Source organism: Lemur catta, chromosome 7 (genome assembly GCF_020740605.2).
Source record: "Lemur catta isolate mLemCat1 chromosome 7, mLemCat1.pri, whole genome shotgun sequence".
Taxonomy (NCBI): Eukaryota; Metazoa; Chordata; class Mammalia; order Primates; family Lemuridae; genus Lemur; species Lemur catta.
Genome location: NC_059134.1, coordinates 60458914 through 60475955, shown reverse-complemented (window position 1 = coordinate 60475955; position 17042 = coordinate 60458914). Strand labels below are relative to the sequence as shown.

Below are 17042 nucleotides of genomic sequence, written 5' to 3'. Positions count from 1 at the left end.
CTATAAGGTAGGGTATTAGTATTCCCATTCTACAGACCAGGAAAACTGAGGCTCTGTAAGGGATACTAACTTGCTAGAATTCATAAAAAGTGACAGGGCTGAATTCAAATCCAGATTTGCCTGACTGCATTGTCTTTCTGCTATACCATACTTTCTTACTACAGCTTTCACATGCATGTAGCAAGTATTGTTTCCACTTTGTTACAGACAAACATCTCTCGCCATAGTGATGTCTATATTGCCCTGACCTAGCTTGAGTGTGACTCTAAGAATTCCAAGGCCTGAGTTTCCCCCAAAACAATATCCTGGAAGCTGACAGTAGCATTGTCATCAGGATAGTGAAGACCCAAAGGCCAAATGGCCAATCCTAAGGTTAAATATAAGGCCTTGTGTACAGAAATTCTTGTGCCATCAAAAGCAGCATCCAACACTAAAGTGTTAGGAGGCCTAGGATCTATGCTTGCCTCTACTCCAATTTGTTATGAAATTCACTTCTCCTATCTAGACCTCAGCTTCCTTAGCTGTAAAATGCATTATCATAGAATTACTAAAGAGATCAAATGTGTGGGTGTAAATGACAGGGCTTTGAGGCATCGTAAAAATATTCAGATGGACATGTCCAGGAGGTAATTAAAAATGTAGATGGGCCAGGTGCAGTGGCTCATACCTGTAATCCTAGCACTTTGGGAGGCCAAAGGGGGAAGATTGCTTGAGGCTAGGTGTTCAAAGAGCAGCCTGAGCAAGAGCAAGACCTTGTCTCTACCACAAATAGAAAAATTAGCCGGGCATGGTGGTGCGGGCATGGTGGTTCCAGCTATTAAGGAAGCTAGGGCAGGAGGATCGTTTTAGCCCAGGAGCTGGAGGTTGCAGTGAGCTATGATGACACCACTGCACCATATCCCAGGCGACAGAGCAAGACCCTGTCTCAAAAGAAAAGTAGAAGTGGAGTCTGAAGAAAAGGAAGGAGCTAGAGCAGTAGATATAAGAATTGTCAGGTCCCCTTCAGCAGAGCCCTGGGCTGTACCGCATACCCCTGAATGAATCTGTGAAGCATTATGTAGAAAAAGAGGAGAAAACAGGCAAATCAAGGGTCTAGTCTATGCCTTACTACCGATGCACTTCTTCCCATCATAATCCCATTCCTGTTCTTTAATTCCTACCATCTTCTCAGTCTATTACCATCCATGCGGATCCTTCCATTCTTTCTCCTCTGAACTAGGATTTCTTGATCAACCCATTCTTTAGATAAGTGAATACGGGTTATCTCTTTATATCTCAGGGACTGCCTTGTGTGTTTTCCAATTTTCACATCAGTCATCTTCTGGTAGTCTGTGAGCTCCTCATGGCCAGGGCTTAAGACTTACTTATATCTCTGTAGCTCTATGCTTAGCATAGGGTAGCACAGGTTCTGACCAGAGCAGGTACTCAGCAAAGGTAGAAAGAAAAGAAGGAAAGGAATGAGGGAGGTTTTAGATGGAAAGGGGAGAGGGAGATATAATACAAAGTGCATGTAGAGGGCAAATAACAGCACCTAGGGACAAGAAGAGTATTGCACAGCCTCTACACAAATTCAGCTCTCAGAATACACCTCACACCCAGTAAACACAGCCAGGGCAGAGTGACCACTGATGTTTCAGGAGAATAGATGTGGCTCACTAGGTGAACAGAGCTAACCCAGGGTAGCTGGCTGGGACGTAGGGAACCAAAGAATGGCAGAATTCCCAGTCTGAATGCTGCAAATAGATTTTAGCAAAATGAGGTCAACTGTTAACACCATCAGGCCTGAGATAGGGGAGGCAGGTGTAAACAAATGAGATACTGACATGTTAACAGGGTCAGGTATAATGCTAAAAATTTTCAGGGTACCAGTTAGCATTGAGAAAGTAAGCCTCCAATCATTATCACCTTCTGGAATCCCCTCTCCCAATGTATTCTTCCACCTTCTCTACTGCCCACAATACTCTGGCAGATATAGAGATTCATTCCTCACTGCCAAAATACGTGCTAGGAATTTCTTTTGTCATTTACACAGCCTTCTGTGCTGGGGTGTCTGTTTAACCTGTCAGAACTACTCCTGGGCCTTCTTCCCTTCTAGTTATAGTCCAACAAATGTTTTAGCTGCCTCAACTATCCACAGACACTCCACAGGCAGCAATTCTCCCCAAAACCAAGCTGGGCCAGATTCCTCTCACAAATCCCCTCACTCCTGTAGTCTGGAGAGGCCCAGCCTCCTTCTGTATAACTTCTAGCATATATCTCCTGGTACCCTCTCCTTGCTAGGTCTTAAGCTATGTGCTGATGACAGATGAACAAAGCTGTCTCTGTCATCAAGGAGTTCCCAGTTTAAAGGCTAAAAGACAGGGAAACGAATTGTTATAAAGAAAGCCGGTACTGAGGGCTGTGAGTTCCTAGAGGAGAATAAGAGGAAAAAGTTGAGCATGTCCAAGAAAAGCCTGGAAGATCATCCTGGAGAAGGTTTGAAGGGTGAGTTGGAACATAATAGAAAGAAGAGAGAGGGTAAGGATATAGCTACAGAGACCAGAATAAGCTTTGCCAAAGAGGCAGCCATGCCTGTGCACTGGGGACTTTCCCCTGTTATCTGAGCCATTGAAGGAGGGAGATAAGACATATTTTCTTTTCCTCTCTACAACTTCTCCCAACCCCAACAATTACTCTGCAGGCCCCTCTCTGCACCCTTTTCAATATTCCTGTTAAAAGCACAAAGGGTATCCTAGCCCCTAGCCCATAAATTGGGGCATAGAGAACCTTAGGAATGTGCCCAAGGTCACAAAGCCACTAAGTGACAGAGCCAATTGGCTTGATTTCAAACCTGGAACGCTTTTTTTTTTTTTCCTTTTGAGACAGACACTCTGTCTCCCAGTGGCTTCATCACAGCTCACTGCAACCTTGAACTCCTGGGCTCAAGCGATCCTCCTACTTCAGCCTCCTGTAACTGGGACTACAGGCGTGAGCCACCATGCTTGGCTAATTTTTCTATTATTTGTAAAGATGAGGTCTCACTTTTGCTCAGGCTGGTCTTGGCCCCCTGGCCTCAAGTGATCCTCCTGCCTCAGGCTCTCAGAGTGCTTAAGTTTATAGGTGTGAGCTACCGCACCTAGCCGGAAAACTGGAACTCTTTATATTTTGTTTCCTCTAATAGAAGTAGAAGGTGGGATAATACAATAGAAGAGAACGCACTGAAATATAAATTAAAGTCCTGGGTTTGAGTCATGGCTCTGCCACTTTAAAGCTGAATAGCCCCTAGAAACTCACCTCATCTCTCTTAGCATCAAATTTTTTTTTTTTTTTTTTTTTAAGAAACTGGATCTCACCATATTGTCCAGGCTAGACTCAAACTTCTGAGCTCAAGCAATCCTCCCGCCTCAGCCTTCCAAGTAGCTGAGACTACAGGCATGCACCACTGTGCCCACCTAATTTTTCTAAGAAATTATCTGCAGTGAAGACAAAGTCCCCTCAATGAATGATCTGGTCCCAGAGGGAAACATCAGCTTAGCCCTCAAAGTAGACACTGCCTTCACGGAGGCTGTGCTTCTCAAAGCACACCTAATACCTGACAACTGGCGCTGTTTGGAGAACCCTAAATGAGGCTGCAAGCCTAGAGCCAACTCTGCAGGGTGAAAAAGACTATAAAAGGCCCTATGCTACTCTGTGGCTACATGGAGAGGACTGAGCATGCCTTCTCCTATCAGAAAATGGATCCTGAGGTGGCCATGTGCTGAGCCAGTCTGATCCCTCCCTCTCCCTTCCCTAGATCTGAGGCTGCTGTAGACAGATGGTGCCTGTTCCCTCAGCAGACCCTCTTGGCTAGTGCATGATAAACCTTTGATTTGAGATTTCTCAAGCCTCAGACAAATGGATTTTTGTTATGGCTGGGCAAGGTGGCCGTGGCTGGTAGCTGTAGCAAGCCTAGGTTCCCTGGGGTGCTTGTCTGCTATACAACTTATAATATCTGCCCACTTAAACCTTAAATAGGGATTTCAGTCCATGCTCAGAGGGGAAAATAAAGCCTAGCAGGGCATAGATCAGGGGACTCTTTGTAGGCACCCAGCAGGCATGTACCCATCCCTTGCAGAAGTCTCCCTGCAAAGAGCTTCCCTGCATTTGCCTCAGACTCTAGCTGGCAAGCCTCAAAATTTTCCTTTAACAAGCATCAGTAGAAAAATATGAAGACGATATTTGCATCAGGACAGCTGCTGGTTTCCAAAATCTTAGCTTCCAGGAGTATACCTAGCTTTATCAGAACCCTTGAATTACAGTCAGTAAGAACCTTTAATGACCAAGCCTATTTTACAGATGAGGAAATCTAAGTCTAGGCAGAACTGAATTGCCAAAGGTCATTTAATAAAGCACAGGCCAAACAGAATTCTTGTAAGTATAGGATGCAGACACCAGGAAGAAAAAGACCTCCTGTCTTTTACATAGAACCCTTACCAACCAAGGGGTTTCTCCCAAAACTCCTGCAATGTCACAGTTGAAAGGAACCATAAGGATCCTTTAGCCCAAGTGTCTCATGATACAAATCAGAAGACACACCCTGAGAAAAGTGACCTACCCAAGGTCACAACTGAGTGGCAATTTTGAAAAGGACCAAGGTCTCCTGTCAGTTCAGGGTTCCTTCCTAAACTTTTCAAGAAGTTGTCTGAATGAAAGTCCAGGAGTTACAAAAAATCAAGCTGTACAGGCATACCTCAGAGACATTGCGGGTTCTGTTCCTGACCACTGCAATAAAGTGAATACCACAATAAAGCAGTCACACAGATTTTTTGGTTTCCCAGTGCACATAAAGTTATGTTTATACTATACTGTAGTCTATTAAGTGTGCAATAGCCTTAGGTCTAAAAATACAATGTGCATACCTTAATTTAAAATTACTTTATTGCTAAAAAATTCTGACAGAGACACAAAGTGAGCACATGCTATTAGAAAATGATGTTGACAGACTTGCTCAATGTAAATTTGCCACAAAGCTTCAATTTGTAAAAAATGCAATTATCTGTGAACTGCAATGAAGTGAAATGCAATAAAACAAAGTATGCCTGTATATGTTTATTCCTATTGTTGTTAAGATATAATTCATAGATCCTAAAATTCTAAAAGTCTCTCTTTTAAAATGTACAATTCAATGCTTTTAGTATATTCACAAGGTTGTGCAACCATCAACACAATAAATGTTAGAACATTGTCATTACGCCGAAAAGAAATCCATATCCATTAGCAGTCACTTCCTATTTCCTACTTCCCCAGCTCTGGAAACCACTAATCTAATATCTATCTCTATGGATTTGCCTATTCTGGATATTTCATGTAAGTGAGATCACAAATTCATACAATATGTGGCCTATTGTGACTGGTTTCTTTCATTTAGCGTGTTTCCAGGGTTCACCCATATTGTAGTACGTATCAGTACTTCATTCCTTTTCATGGATTGATGATTAATATTCCATCGCATGCATACAACCACATTTATTTTTCTATGCATCAACTAATAAACATTTAGGTTGTTTCCACTTTTTGGCATTATTCAGATTTCTATACATCCTCACCAACACTTGTTATTGTCTGTCTTTTTTATTATAACCTAGTAGGTAAGAAAGGATACCTCATTACGGTTTTGATTTGTATTTCCCTAATGGCAAGTGATGTTGAACATCATGTATTAGCCATGGATAAATATATATACAAATCCTTTGTCCATTTTTAAATTGGGTTGTCTTATTGTTGAGTTTTAATAATTCTTTTTTTTTTTTTTTTTTGAGATAGAGTATCACTCTGTTGTCCCAGCTAGAGTGTAGTAGCATGACCATATAGCTCACTGCAACCTCAAACTCCTGGGCTCAGGCGATCCTCCTGCCTCAGCCTTAAGAGTAGCTAGGACTACAGGCCCACACAACCATGCCTTGCTAATTTTTTCTCTTTTTAGCAGAGATGGGAGGTCTTGTTCTTGCTCAGGCTGGTCTTGAACTCCTGACCTCAAGCGATCCTCCCACCTCGGCCTCTCAGAGTACTAGGATTACAGGCATAAGCCACTGTGCCCAGCCTAAGAATTTTTTATATATTCTGGATAGTAAAGTCTTGTCAGAAAAATGTTTGCAAATACTTTCTCTATAGGTTGTCTATTCACTTTCTTGATATGTACAAAAATTTTTATTTTGATGAAGTCCAATTTATCTATTCTTTGTTTTGTTCCTTGCGCTTTTTAAAAAAAATAATCTGAATTAAAATTCACATAATATAAAATTAACCATTTTAAGGTGAACAATTCAGTGGCATATAGCATATTGACAATCTGATACAACTACCACCTCTATCTAGTTCCAAAACATTTCTATCACTCCATAGTAAAATTTCCTATCCATTAATCAGTTTCTTCCCATTCACACCCTCCTCCCACCAACCCCTGCCAACCATCATCAGTCTGCATTCTGTCTCTATGAATTTATCTATTCTAAATATTTCATATAAATGGAATCATACAGAATGTGACCTTTTGTGTCTGGCTTCTTTCACTTAGCATGTTTTCTAGGCTCAGCCACATTGTAGCATGTATCAGAACTTGATTCCATTTTATAACTGAATAAAATTCCATCATCCATTAATAGATATTTGGACTCTTCTACCTTTTGGCTCTTGTGACTTGTGCTGTTATGAACATGCATGTATGTGTACTTGTTTGAGTATCTGTTTTCAATTCTTTGGATGTATACTTAGGTGTAGAATTGCTGGGTTATGTGGTAACTCTGTATTTAATTTTTGAGGAACTACCAGACTGTTTTCTACAGTAGCTGAACCATTTTACATTCTCATTAGCAATGTACAAAGGTTCTAATTTCTCCACACCCTCACCAACACTTGTTATTTTTCGTTTTTAAAAAAACTATTATATTACAGCTATTCTAGCTAGTATGAGATATATTCTTAGCTTTAGTACCTCTGTTCTGCCTATCTTAGAAACACAGTTTTCCTGCTGACTTCTGAATTCCCTTAGGTTAGATCACACATAGCACATAGGCTATATGAAATGGGTCCAGGAGAAAAATATCCCTGTCCTGGTATCAGTCTAACTTGCTCCGCCAGGGCCCCTTTTGTTGGCTCTGATCTCCTGGATCCAATACCATGGACCCAGGATTCTAGTTCCCATGCTAGCTGATTGCCTGCTTTAGCCTGCAGTTTCTAATGTACCCTTTCAGATAGGGTAAATCCTATTTTGATACAGAACACATTACAGCCTGATAATATATCTTAGAAGAATATGGAAGACATTTGGGCTGTTGAAGGCCACCCCTTCCTGGGTGGTGACAGAGGAAAGAGAACCTTTGTGAAAGTAGCCTAGTACTTGGCACTAAGCCACTTGTAGACGACCTGCTTCTGGATTGGGGATTCATACACAGCAAAGAAGCTCCCTCGCTGCGATCTATTGAAAGGTAGCCCTCAAGACAAGGGGCTTTGTAAAAAGCCCCTTTCTTCATAAAAAGAAAGAAAGGAAAGATTTAAAAAAAAAAAAAGGAAAAAGAAAAAGAAGGAAAAAAACAACAACAAAAGTAGCCTAGCCTTTACTGCTGGGTATAATTCTTCTCTTCTGGTATAAGTGTTCTTGCTGGTGTATACAAAGAAGTGTGTAAGCTATTAATATGGAGAGTTTAATAAGGTTACTTCCTCTCTCTCAAGACCCAGCTCAAGGCCGGGTGCTGTGGCTCACACCTGTAATCCTAGCACTCTGGGAGACTGAGGCGGGTGGATCGTTTGAGCTCCGGAGTTCGAGACCAGCCTGAGCAAGAGTGAGACCTCATCTCTACTAAAAATAGAAAGAAATTATATGGACAGCTAAAAATATATATAGAAAAAATTAGCCTGGCATGGTGGCACATGCCTGTAGTCCCAGCTACTCGGGAGGCTGAGGCAGGAGGATCGCTTGAGCCCAGGAGTTTGAGGTTGCTGTGAGCTAGGCTGACGCCACGGCACTCTAACCAGGGCAAAAGAGCGAGACTCTGTCTCAAAAAAAAATAAGACCCAGCTCAAGAATTACCTTCTCCATAGAGCCTCCTGGACTCCAGTAGAAAATTCCTCTCTATTTTGTGGCTCCAGCTGAACTCTGGAAAGACTTACGTAATAGCTATAACACTTACTATATTTGTTTACCATTTACTATATTTGTTGACATGCTTATCTCCATTTCGATAGAAGTCCATGAGACCAGGGACCCTACCATTTATACTGGTACACAGAAGGTTCTCAATGTTAGTGAATGAATGAAAGGCCATTGCTCAATACAGAGAGTGGTCCTCACATAAAAAGGAGAGCCATTCAATGCATCATTTATTCAAAATTTATCATGAATGGTGAACAAAATGTGTCATAAAACTGACCCTCACCACCCCCCAAAAAAGGCAATAAAGGAGATGAGAACACTCTTTTCCCAGTTTGCTCTGTTTCACAATTTCAAAATGTATAGACCTACCTGTATCGAGTCATCAGCTTGGGCACTTGCCAAGCCACATTCACGGACAGGGAAATGTCATACTGCCTCTGACCTTACCTGCCAGGTGCTTCTCTGGACTGGTTCCTGGCTCAGTAACATTCTGTTGCTGGCACCTTAAACTGATGTCAGCAGTTCCCAAAGAGTGGGAAGTGGAGTCTAAGAGCCTGGTTTGGTCAAGGGTAATTTTCTAAGAAATCTCACTACTTTTTCTTTCCCCTTGGTTCACTTAGTATAAGAAAAGGATGGTAGGGTTGGCCGTTCCCACCATGCAGATCTGCAGGGACTGAACCACCTAACACTCTCAACCAGCGCCTGGCCAAAGAGACCAACCACCCTTTCTAGGGCCTGAGTGCGTCTCTATTGCTTCAGTGAAAGTCCACTTAGTCTTGCTTGGTCATCCAAGGACACAAAGATGTTCAGCAACCACTTCATACACTCTGCATGTCTACAGTCACAGCGGGGAACAGCTAAATGGCAGTCAGCCCCTTGTGGGTTACTTGCTATCCCTGAGCATATTTTTCATATTTTAGCCTTTGTATTCTCGCTCAGATTATTTACTCCGCCTAAAATGTCCTCTTCTGCCACCTCCACGGCATAAAGCTCTACCCATTTTTAAAGGCAGAGGTCACATGCTACCTTATCTATAAGATACCTTCTCTATACCTTCTCTATCCTTCCTTTGGGCCTCAGAAGCACTGTGTATCTCTCTAGAACACTCATTTTATCCCTTTAGGGTAGAATATGATTCATCCAAGCCTTCCTCTAGGATCTGGCACAAAGTAGATATTTCCTTAAAGTATTTAAAGAATGGATATTGGTATCTGGCTGGACTAAAATACAAGACTGTTTCATATTAATACCAGTGGAAGTAGGCCGGGAATGGTGGCTCATACCAGTAATCCCAGCTCAGACGGGAGGACTGCTTGAGCCCAGGAGTTTGAGACCAGCATGGGCAACACAGCAAGACCCCATCTCTACAAAAGATAGAAAAATTATCTGGGCATGGTGGCAAATGTGACACCACTACAATCTAGCCTGAGCAATAGAATGAGACCCTGTCTCAAAAACAAAAAACAGTAGAAATAGTGGAGGTGCTGCCTTGCACATGTGCCTAGGAGACCCAGGACCTAAGTCCAACCACTACAACAGCTTTGGGTTCCATGGCTCAGCAGTAGCCCTTCTCTACACAGGACTCACAGAGAGGAGGTCCGAAGAGTACTGTGTCCAGGGCCTTCAGCTGCAGCTTCTGCCGATGGCTCCGGTCTGTCATCTTCAGCACGGTTCCTGTCATGGTGGTGTTGGTTACAGCTAGCCTGTTGAGGCAAAGAGTAGCGGGTCAGTTCCCTACCAGCAAAGCCAGGAAGGATCCCGATAGGATTACCCACCTCCTCCAGGAACACTTCTAGCTCCTGGTGATCGCTCCCCTCTGCACTCTAGAACACAGAGGCTGCAACAATGGGATCTCAACAGGGAGTATGGAGGGACATATAACATTTGCCAAGAATCTGCTCACCCTCTCTCCCCATATCCACCATCTCCTAAGTACCCTATCCTCTAAGGGTTATCTATATGTGACCATTCCCATACCCAAATGTAAATTTTCTGTTGTGCTTCTCCTCCCAGGGTTTATCCTCTATGTATCTGTCTGTACCTCCCACCACTTGTAAATGCATTCTCCTGTCCAGCCTAGGTCAAAATGTCATGCCACATGACCCAGTAAGAATCTGGGGACTTATGAATTATCCTAATCCTAAACTCATTGTCAGTATATATAAACTTGCTGATGACAAAAATTGAATTAGTCTTGTTAGCTTTTATTTGAGTCACTGGAATACAATTTACCCCCAGTAAGATTATTGTAATTTTTTATGACCTTCAACCATACTGTCAGTGATAACTTTAATAACAGAGAACCTGTAAACAAGAAAATGACCTAGGAAAAACTGGACTTTGTTTCGCTTCTGCTGGAACACAGTGCATATAGGAGGAGAAGGGTAAAAGATACAAAAGGTTGAAAACCACTGATCTGGGTCCCACAAGTGAGCAACCTCTGTAAGGTCGGTGCTCTTTTCTGATACATAGCTATATTTCCCCAGCTAGAAAAGAAGCTTCTGACATCATCGTGTGTGATTTATACTTCCGTCTGAGCATGCAAGAGCAGCTACTTCCTTCTCTGGGCTTGGAAAGCAATCAAGCCCACCTACAAGAGAGACAGCGAGGCACTGTGATGCAGGCTTGGGGGATGTCAGGAGATCTGGCTTCTCATCCCAGGTCAACCAATGACTCACGTATCTGATCATAAGCTGCTTGGTACCTTCCCTAGGATCTCACTTTCTTTCTGTGTAAACTTAAGTAGAGTCAGATGCTGCCTACAAGCTTGGGAGTTCTTAAGGCTCCTCTTTAAAGCACTTCCACCAGGTGTGCTGGACTTTGTCTGACTGATCAAAATGAACATTGTCATCTTTTCTACAGTCTATTTCTCAAAGACACCTATGAAATGGAATGCTATCTACTTTTCAGCAATGAGAGAAATGAGAAAGGAGCTAACATATACTAAGTAACTACTGTGCATCTGGTGCTGTTCTGACACTTTACATACAATACCTCATTTAGTCCTCACTAAGAACTCAGTTCTATTACCAGCTCCACTTTATAGATAAGAAAACTGAGACTTAGAGTTGAGTAACTTGCCCAAAGTCACACACAAGTAAGTGGCAAAGCCAGGGAATGAACTCACATCTGCTAGATTCTTCCCATTATTCCATGCTGGCTAGTGATGGGCCAAGAACTACCACAACTTCCACTCCAAGCACTCCACCCCAAGCTTCCTGCTGTCACTAGGTGCCACAGTTTGGTGTCCTCTACTCCTCTGCCCAGCCTGACTGGACCTGGTCTTGGTTCTAATTCTAGCCACATGAGGGCGAAGTGAACCCATGACCTGAGAACTGACTTCTTAACCTATGCTTTGCAGTTTTAATCCAAGCCACAGCCATTTCCCATGAGGGAAAGGTCCAGGGATTCATAAGGAAATACTGCTGTTTCCATGGGTAGCAAGAAAGAACCTTATATCCTAGATCTTAATGGTCAGTTATCTATTCAATTGTCTATCTCTTCCATTAGCACATTGACTGCCACACTACGAAAAAAAATTTTTTTCCCAGGGGCCACAGTGTTTTATTACAAAAACAGAATAAAAACTTCAAAAACAAAACAATTCTTTTTAATTTAATGAAAATTTTGTTACTTTATAATGTTTTATGTATGTGAATTGTATGCAACTTGAAAAATATTTCATAAGTGTAAAGGTAAAGAGATGTGTGAGTTACATATGCTTCACAAGACCCCAGGCTTAAACCTAGCATGAATTAAATACAGTTCACACGGCAGTTAATGGGTTAAACATGGAGTACTTCAAAGCTCAGGAGTCACATCCAGTGTATCTCTTTGTCCTCAGGGGCCAGCAGAGAGCATAGCACATGGTAGGTGCCTGGTGAAGTTTTGTGAAATAGAACTAAACTGAATATTGTGAGGAAGCCTATCTTCAACCACATGTCATAAGAGAAAGATGCAGTGAAAAAAGCAGGGCACTTAGAACAAGGCAGACCAAGGTTCAAATCCCAGCTCTGCCACTTACCAGCTTGGATAAATTATAAAATAGTTGAGAGTCAGTTTGCTCACCCAAAAGTTGGGATAGTAATTCCTTCTTCCCAGAATTGTGAGAACCAACTGAAATAATAGGTAGGGAAACACTCTATAAAGGGAGGTACAAACATTATTACTGTCTCCAGAGTAGGGAGAAGCTGTGAAGAAGAGGCTGCAGGCAACAAAGGAGGGAACAGCCAGCTCAGCTAGGCCTGGACAGCAGTGCCTGGTAGCTCTGTGGCTGGAGACTGCAATGTGTGGGCATTCCAACAGCTTCACCTTCCCCTTTCCCCTTTGCTGAAGCTCATAACCAGATGCACCTACATAATAAGATGACAGATTATACATAATCAGCACTTACCAGATAGTAAGCCCTTTGAGGGCAAGGGCAGGTTGTTGTCATCTTTATCCCCAGCACCCAGCACAAGTGCTTGGCACAGAGCAGGTACCCAGTATATATTTGTTGAATGAATAAGTAAATGGATTAATGACTGAATGACACAGGGCACTAGTCTGACATAACAAGAAGTCCAAGCAGGTACTCTATTCCCTCCCCACTCCCAGCCCAAGCCCTAGCATATGGTGCCTGTAAAGGAGGCAAAGAGTTATGATACCACAGCTGGTGGAGTCATCCCAGAGACAAGGCTGGCCCATTGGCAGTCAGCAGCCCTCTGTACCATTTTCATTAGAGATAAACTGTATATGGATAACCCAGGGGAGGCTAAAAGAGCTCTGAGGCTCCTGAGTGACAGAAGAAGCAAATGCTAGGAGACACCAAAAGAAAAGAGAAACACCATAGGCTTTGAAGTCTACCACGTCTAGGTTCAAATCACAGTTTTGCCCCTAAATAGCCATGTTTGTGACCTTGGAAAAGTTACTTAACCAGTTTCATCATCTATATACAATAATACCTACCTTACAGGACTGATGTAAGAATTAAATGAGATACTGTAGATAGTGTTGAGTAGAGTGCCTGGCATGTACTAAGCACTCAATAAATGGCAGCCATTAGTGCTATTCCCAAGATTGACAGGACTATAAGAGAACAGATGCAAAGTGCCCATCATGCTTTATAGCAAGCATACAATAGATGTGAGAAGAGGAGAGATCTATAGACTCCGCCCTGAAAAGGGTGGAACCTACTTAACTGGCCAGAGCAACCTGAAGGCAGGCCCACCCCAGCCCATTCCCTACACCCCCAAGTGAGAAAAACCCAGTCCCCTCCTGACCTTGGCATGGCATGGCCACTGAGCTGCAGCTTCCGGAAGGTCTCCTCATACTGAGGCAGCTCCACATATGTGATCAGCCACTGCACCACCTCATCCACGGTCCAGTTGTACACTGCGGAAAGAGACAAGCAAAGCCATGACTCCAGAATGTCAAGCACTGCTTGTATTTATCGTCATGGTCATACTGACCTTAACATTTACCACATTTGTGTGTTTAACATCTCGCTCTCCCATAGAATCCTAAGTATGAAACGAATACACACTGTATGAGTCTATTTATATGTAACCCTAGAAAAGACAAATCAATAGTGACAGAAAGCAGATGAATGGTTGGCTGAAGCCAAGAGAGAGGCTGGGGACTGACTGGAAAGGAGCACAAAGCAATGTTTTAAGATGATGGAAATATTCTATATCTTGAATGTGGTCGTGGTTACACAAGGGATAACATCTGTCAAAATTCATCAAACTGCACACTTAAAATAGGTGTATCTTCCTGTATATAAACTATACATCAATAAAGTTGATTTTAGAATATTTTTAAACTATAAACGTGACCAGGGTTGAGAATCAACCATCTATCCATCCAACTATCTAATTAAGCATCCATAAAGGGCCCCCTTAGTACCATACTTGCAGAAACTCAGTTCCCAATCCAGTGAAAGAGATCAAAAAATAAATAACATCAGTGAAGCATGGACTCTGACAAAGAAATACACATAGAGCACAGAGAAGAGAGGGAATAACTGCCTAGGGGCTCAGGAATAACCTCAGAGAAGAACATAAATTGCAACATAAAGGATTAGCAGAAGCTCATCTGAAATATTTCATGGGTGTGGGTGAGGAAGGCACTTGATACAGAATGAAGGAAGGTGCAAAGAAAAGACGTGAAATTTGATGTGTCTAGAATATGGAATACTTGGAAGGTAGTTGCAAAAGAAAGTTGAAGCCATGTCACGAAGGGTCTTGACTGCCACACTAAGACTGTTATTAGTACTGTCCTGGGATAAGCCTGCCTGAGGTTGGTCTGGTCAGTTAGGTGAGATCCAGCCCTTTTCAGGGCAGAATCTATAAACCTCTCCTCTTCTCACATCTACTGCGTGCTTGGTATAGAGCACATTGGGCACTCTGCATCCATTCTCTTATTTAATATTGCTACTCAGAGCTGCACTGTCCAAGCAGTAGTAGCCAGTAGCCTCAAGTGGCTATTTATATTTACATATATTAAAATTAAATTAAATATTCAGTTCTTCAGTGGCACTAGCCACACTTTACGTGTCCAACCGCTAGATGTGGCTAGTGGCTACCATGTTGGGCAACACAAATTATAGAACATTTCCATCATTGTACGAAGATCTATTGGACAGCACTGATCAAGATACCTTATTATAAAAATATTGCTCTTACATTTATATTTTGAAGATAACCTAACAGTAAAAAACAAAAGTACATTCTGGATCATCTTGACATGTAAGAGTATAGTTTCTCAACTTCAGTGGCCATGTAGCATTTGTGTTTATAACTGTGTTAATGTAAAATAGTTATAATAGAAGATACAGTTGACTCTTGAACAACAGGGTTTGAACTGTGCAGGTCCACTGACACCTGGATTTTTTGCAACAAAAGTTACACTGAGGCCGGGCGCGGTGGCTCACGCCTGTAATCCTAGCACTCTGGGAGGCCGAGGCGGGTGGATCACTCGAGGTCAGGAGTTCCTCGCTCGAGGCCTGAGCAAGAGCGAGACCCCGTCTCTACTAAAAATAGAAAGAAATTATATGGCCAACTAAAAATATATATAGAAAAAATTAGCCGGGCATAGTGGCGCATGCCTGTAGTCCCAGCTACTCGGGAGGCTGAGGCAGTAGGATCGCTTAAGCCGAGGAGTCTGAGGTTGCTGTGAGCTAGGCTGACGCCACGGCACTCACTCTAGCCTGGGCAACAAAGCGAGACTCTGTCTCAAAAAAAAAAAAAAGTTACACTGAGTGTGCCAACCTCTTCTGCCTCCCCTTCCACCTCCTCTACCCCTCTCACCTCTGTCAACCCTGAGACAGCAAGACCAACTCCTTCTCTTCCTCCTCCTCCTTGGCCTATTCAATGTGAAGACGATGAGGATGAAGAATTTTATCATGATCCACTTCCTCTTAATGAACGGCAAAATATATTTTTTCTTCCTTATGATCTTCTTAATAATATTTTCTTTTCTCTAGCTTATTTTATTTCAAGAATATAATATACAATGCATATAACATACAAAATATGTATTAATCAACTGTTATTGGTAATACTTCTGGTCAACAATAGGCTATGAGCAGTTAAGTTTTGGGGGAATCAAGTTATACGTAGATTTTCGACTGTATGGAGGGTGAGCATCCCTAACCTCCGTGTTGCTCAAAGGTCAACTGTACTTGCCTGGAATCTTAGGATATAATGTGCTTCATAACAATAATATATCTTGAATTTAGATATTTTAATTCAAAAGAACCCAGAGATCAAACTGCTATTTTTACACAAAATATGTAAATTCATAATATATCTCAAATTTAGATATTTTAATCCACAGGAACCCAGAGATCAAAACAGCTATTTTTACACAAAATATATAAAGTCATAATATATCTCAAATTTAGATACTTTAAAAGAACCCAGAGATCAAAACAGCTATTTTTATATAAAACATACAGTATTTTGTTTGAAATATATAATTTCATACTTGCAATTCAAATTTTCAAGACAAATACTACCCACTAAAAGCCGTAAACCACTGAAATATTACCCACTAAAAGATATAAACCAATTGGTGCATCCCCAGAGAATCTAACATAATATCACATGATCACCTTATGATCTACCTGATAGCACTATAATAGACATGGGTCATTTTTGCCACCAAGCATCCACTTCCCCTTTTGATAGCAATACTCAGAATTTGTATTCGTGGAACTACCCCTCCCTTGTTTTCAGCTAATATGCTTCAGGTAAAGTTAAATCAACCTCTAGAAGTAAACAGCTAAGTCAATCAATATATTCCATCCTCCTGCCCATAGTGCTTAGTTCAGGGATGAGCACATAACTCAAGATGAGGCTGAAGAAACTGAATTTTTGTTTGACCCCCGAAGAGATATGCTTGCTCTTCTACTACACTGGTGTCTGGGATAAAATGACCCTGAACTATAATAGTAACACTACTAATACTAAAAACAGAAGCCATTACTTACATAGCACTTACTATATGACAGTACTGTTCCAAGCACTTCATATATATTAACTCACTAATCTTTACCACCACGATGTGAAGCTATATCCCATTTTACCCCCGTTTTAAAGATGAAGAAGCTAAGACCCAGAAAGATTATAAAACTTTTCCAAAGTTACCCAGCTAGGAATTGGTAAAGCCAAGATTTGGTCTCAGGCAGTCTGGCTCCATACCCCCTGTTCTAAGCACATATATATATCTCCTCCCTGATGCTGGAAGTCTCTCATATAGAGGCAAAGCTGAGTTAAGATCCAAATGACATCATTTAAGCCCTGAGTAAGATCATGCCTGTACACAGCCCTATTCATATATAGTTCAGTTTTATGCAACAAGTAAATTTTCCCTTATTGCTTATATCAAATTGAGAGGATTTTCTGTCATAAGGGGAACCAACTCTAACTGAAACAATTACTGAGTGATCATT

The 17042-nt window shown here is 41.8% G+C and overlaps 1 protein-coding gene across 3 annotated transcripts in view; it reads right to left on the bottom strand.

The window, feature by feature from the left end:
* STIM1 (stromal interaction molecule 1) overlaps nucleotides 1–17042 on the bottom strand; it is a 170562-nt gene that overhangs the window by 25069 nt on the left and 128451 nt on the right. For all 3 annotated transcript variants that reach the window (XM_045557322.1, XM_045557324.1, XM_045557325.1), the window contains 2 exons: nucleotides 13369–13480; nucleotides 9695–9810 (listed from right to left, as the gene is read on the bottom strand). In XM_045557322.1, coding sequence (XP_045413278.1) covers nucleotides 9695–9810; nucleotides 13369–13480 — 228 coding nt within the window. The remainder of the gene's footprint in view (nucleotides 1–9694; nucleotides 9811–13368; nucleotides 13481–17042) is intronic.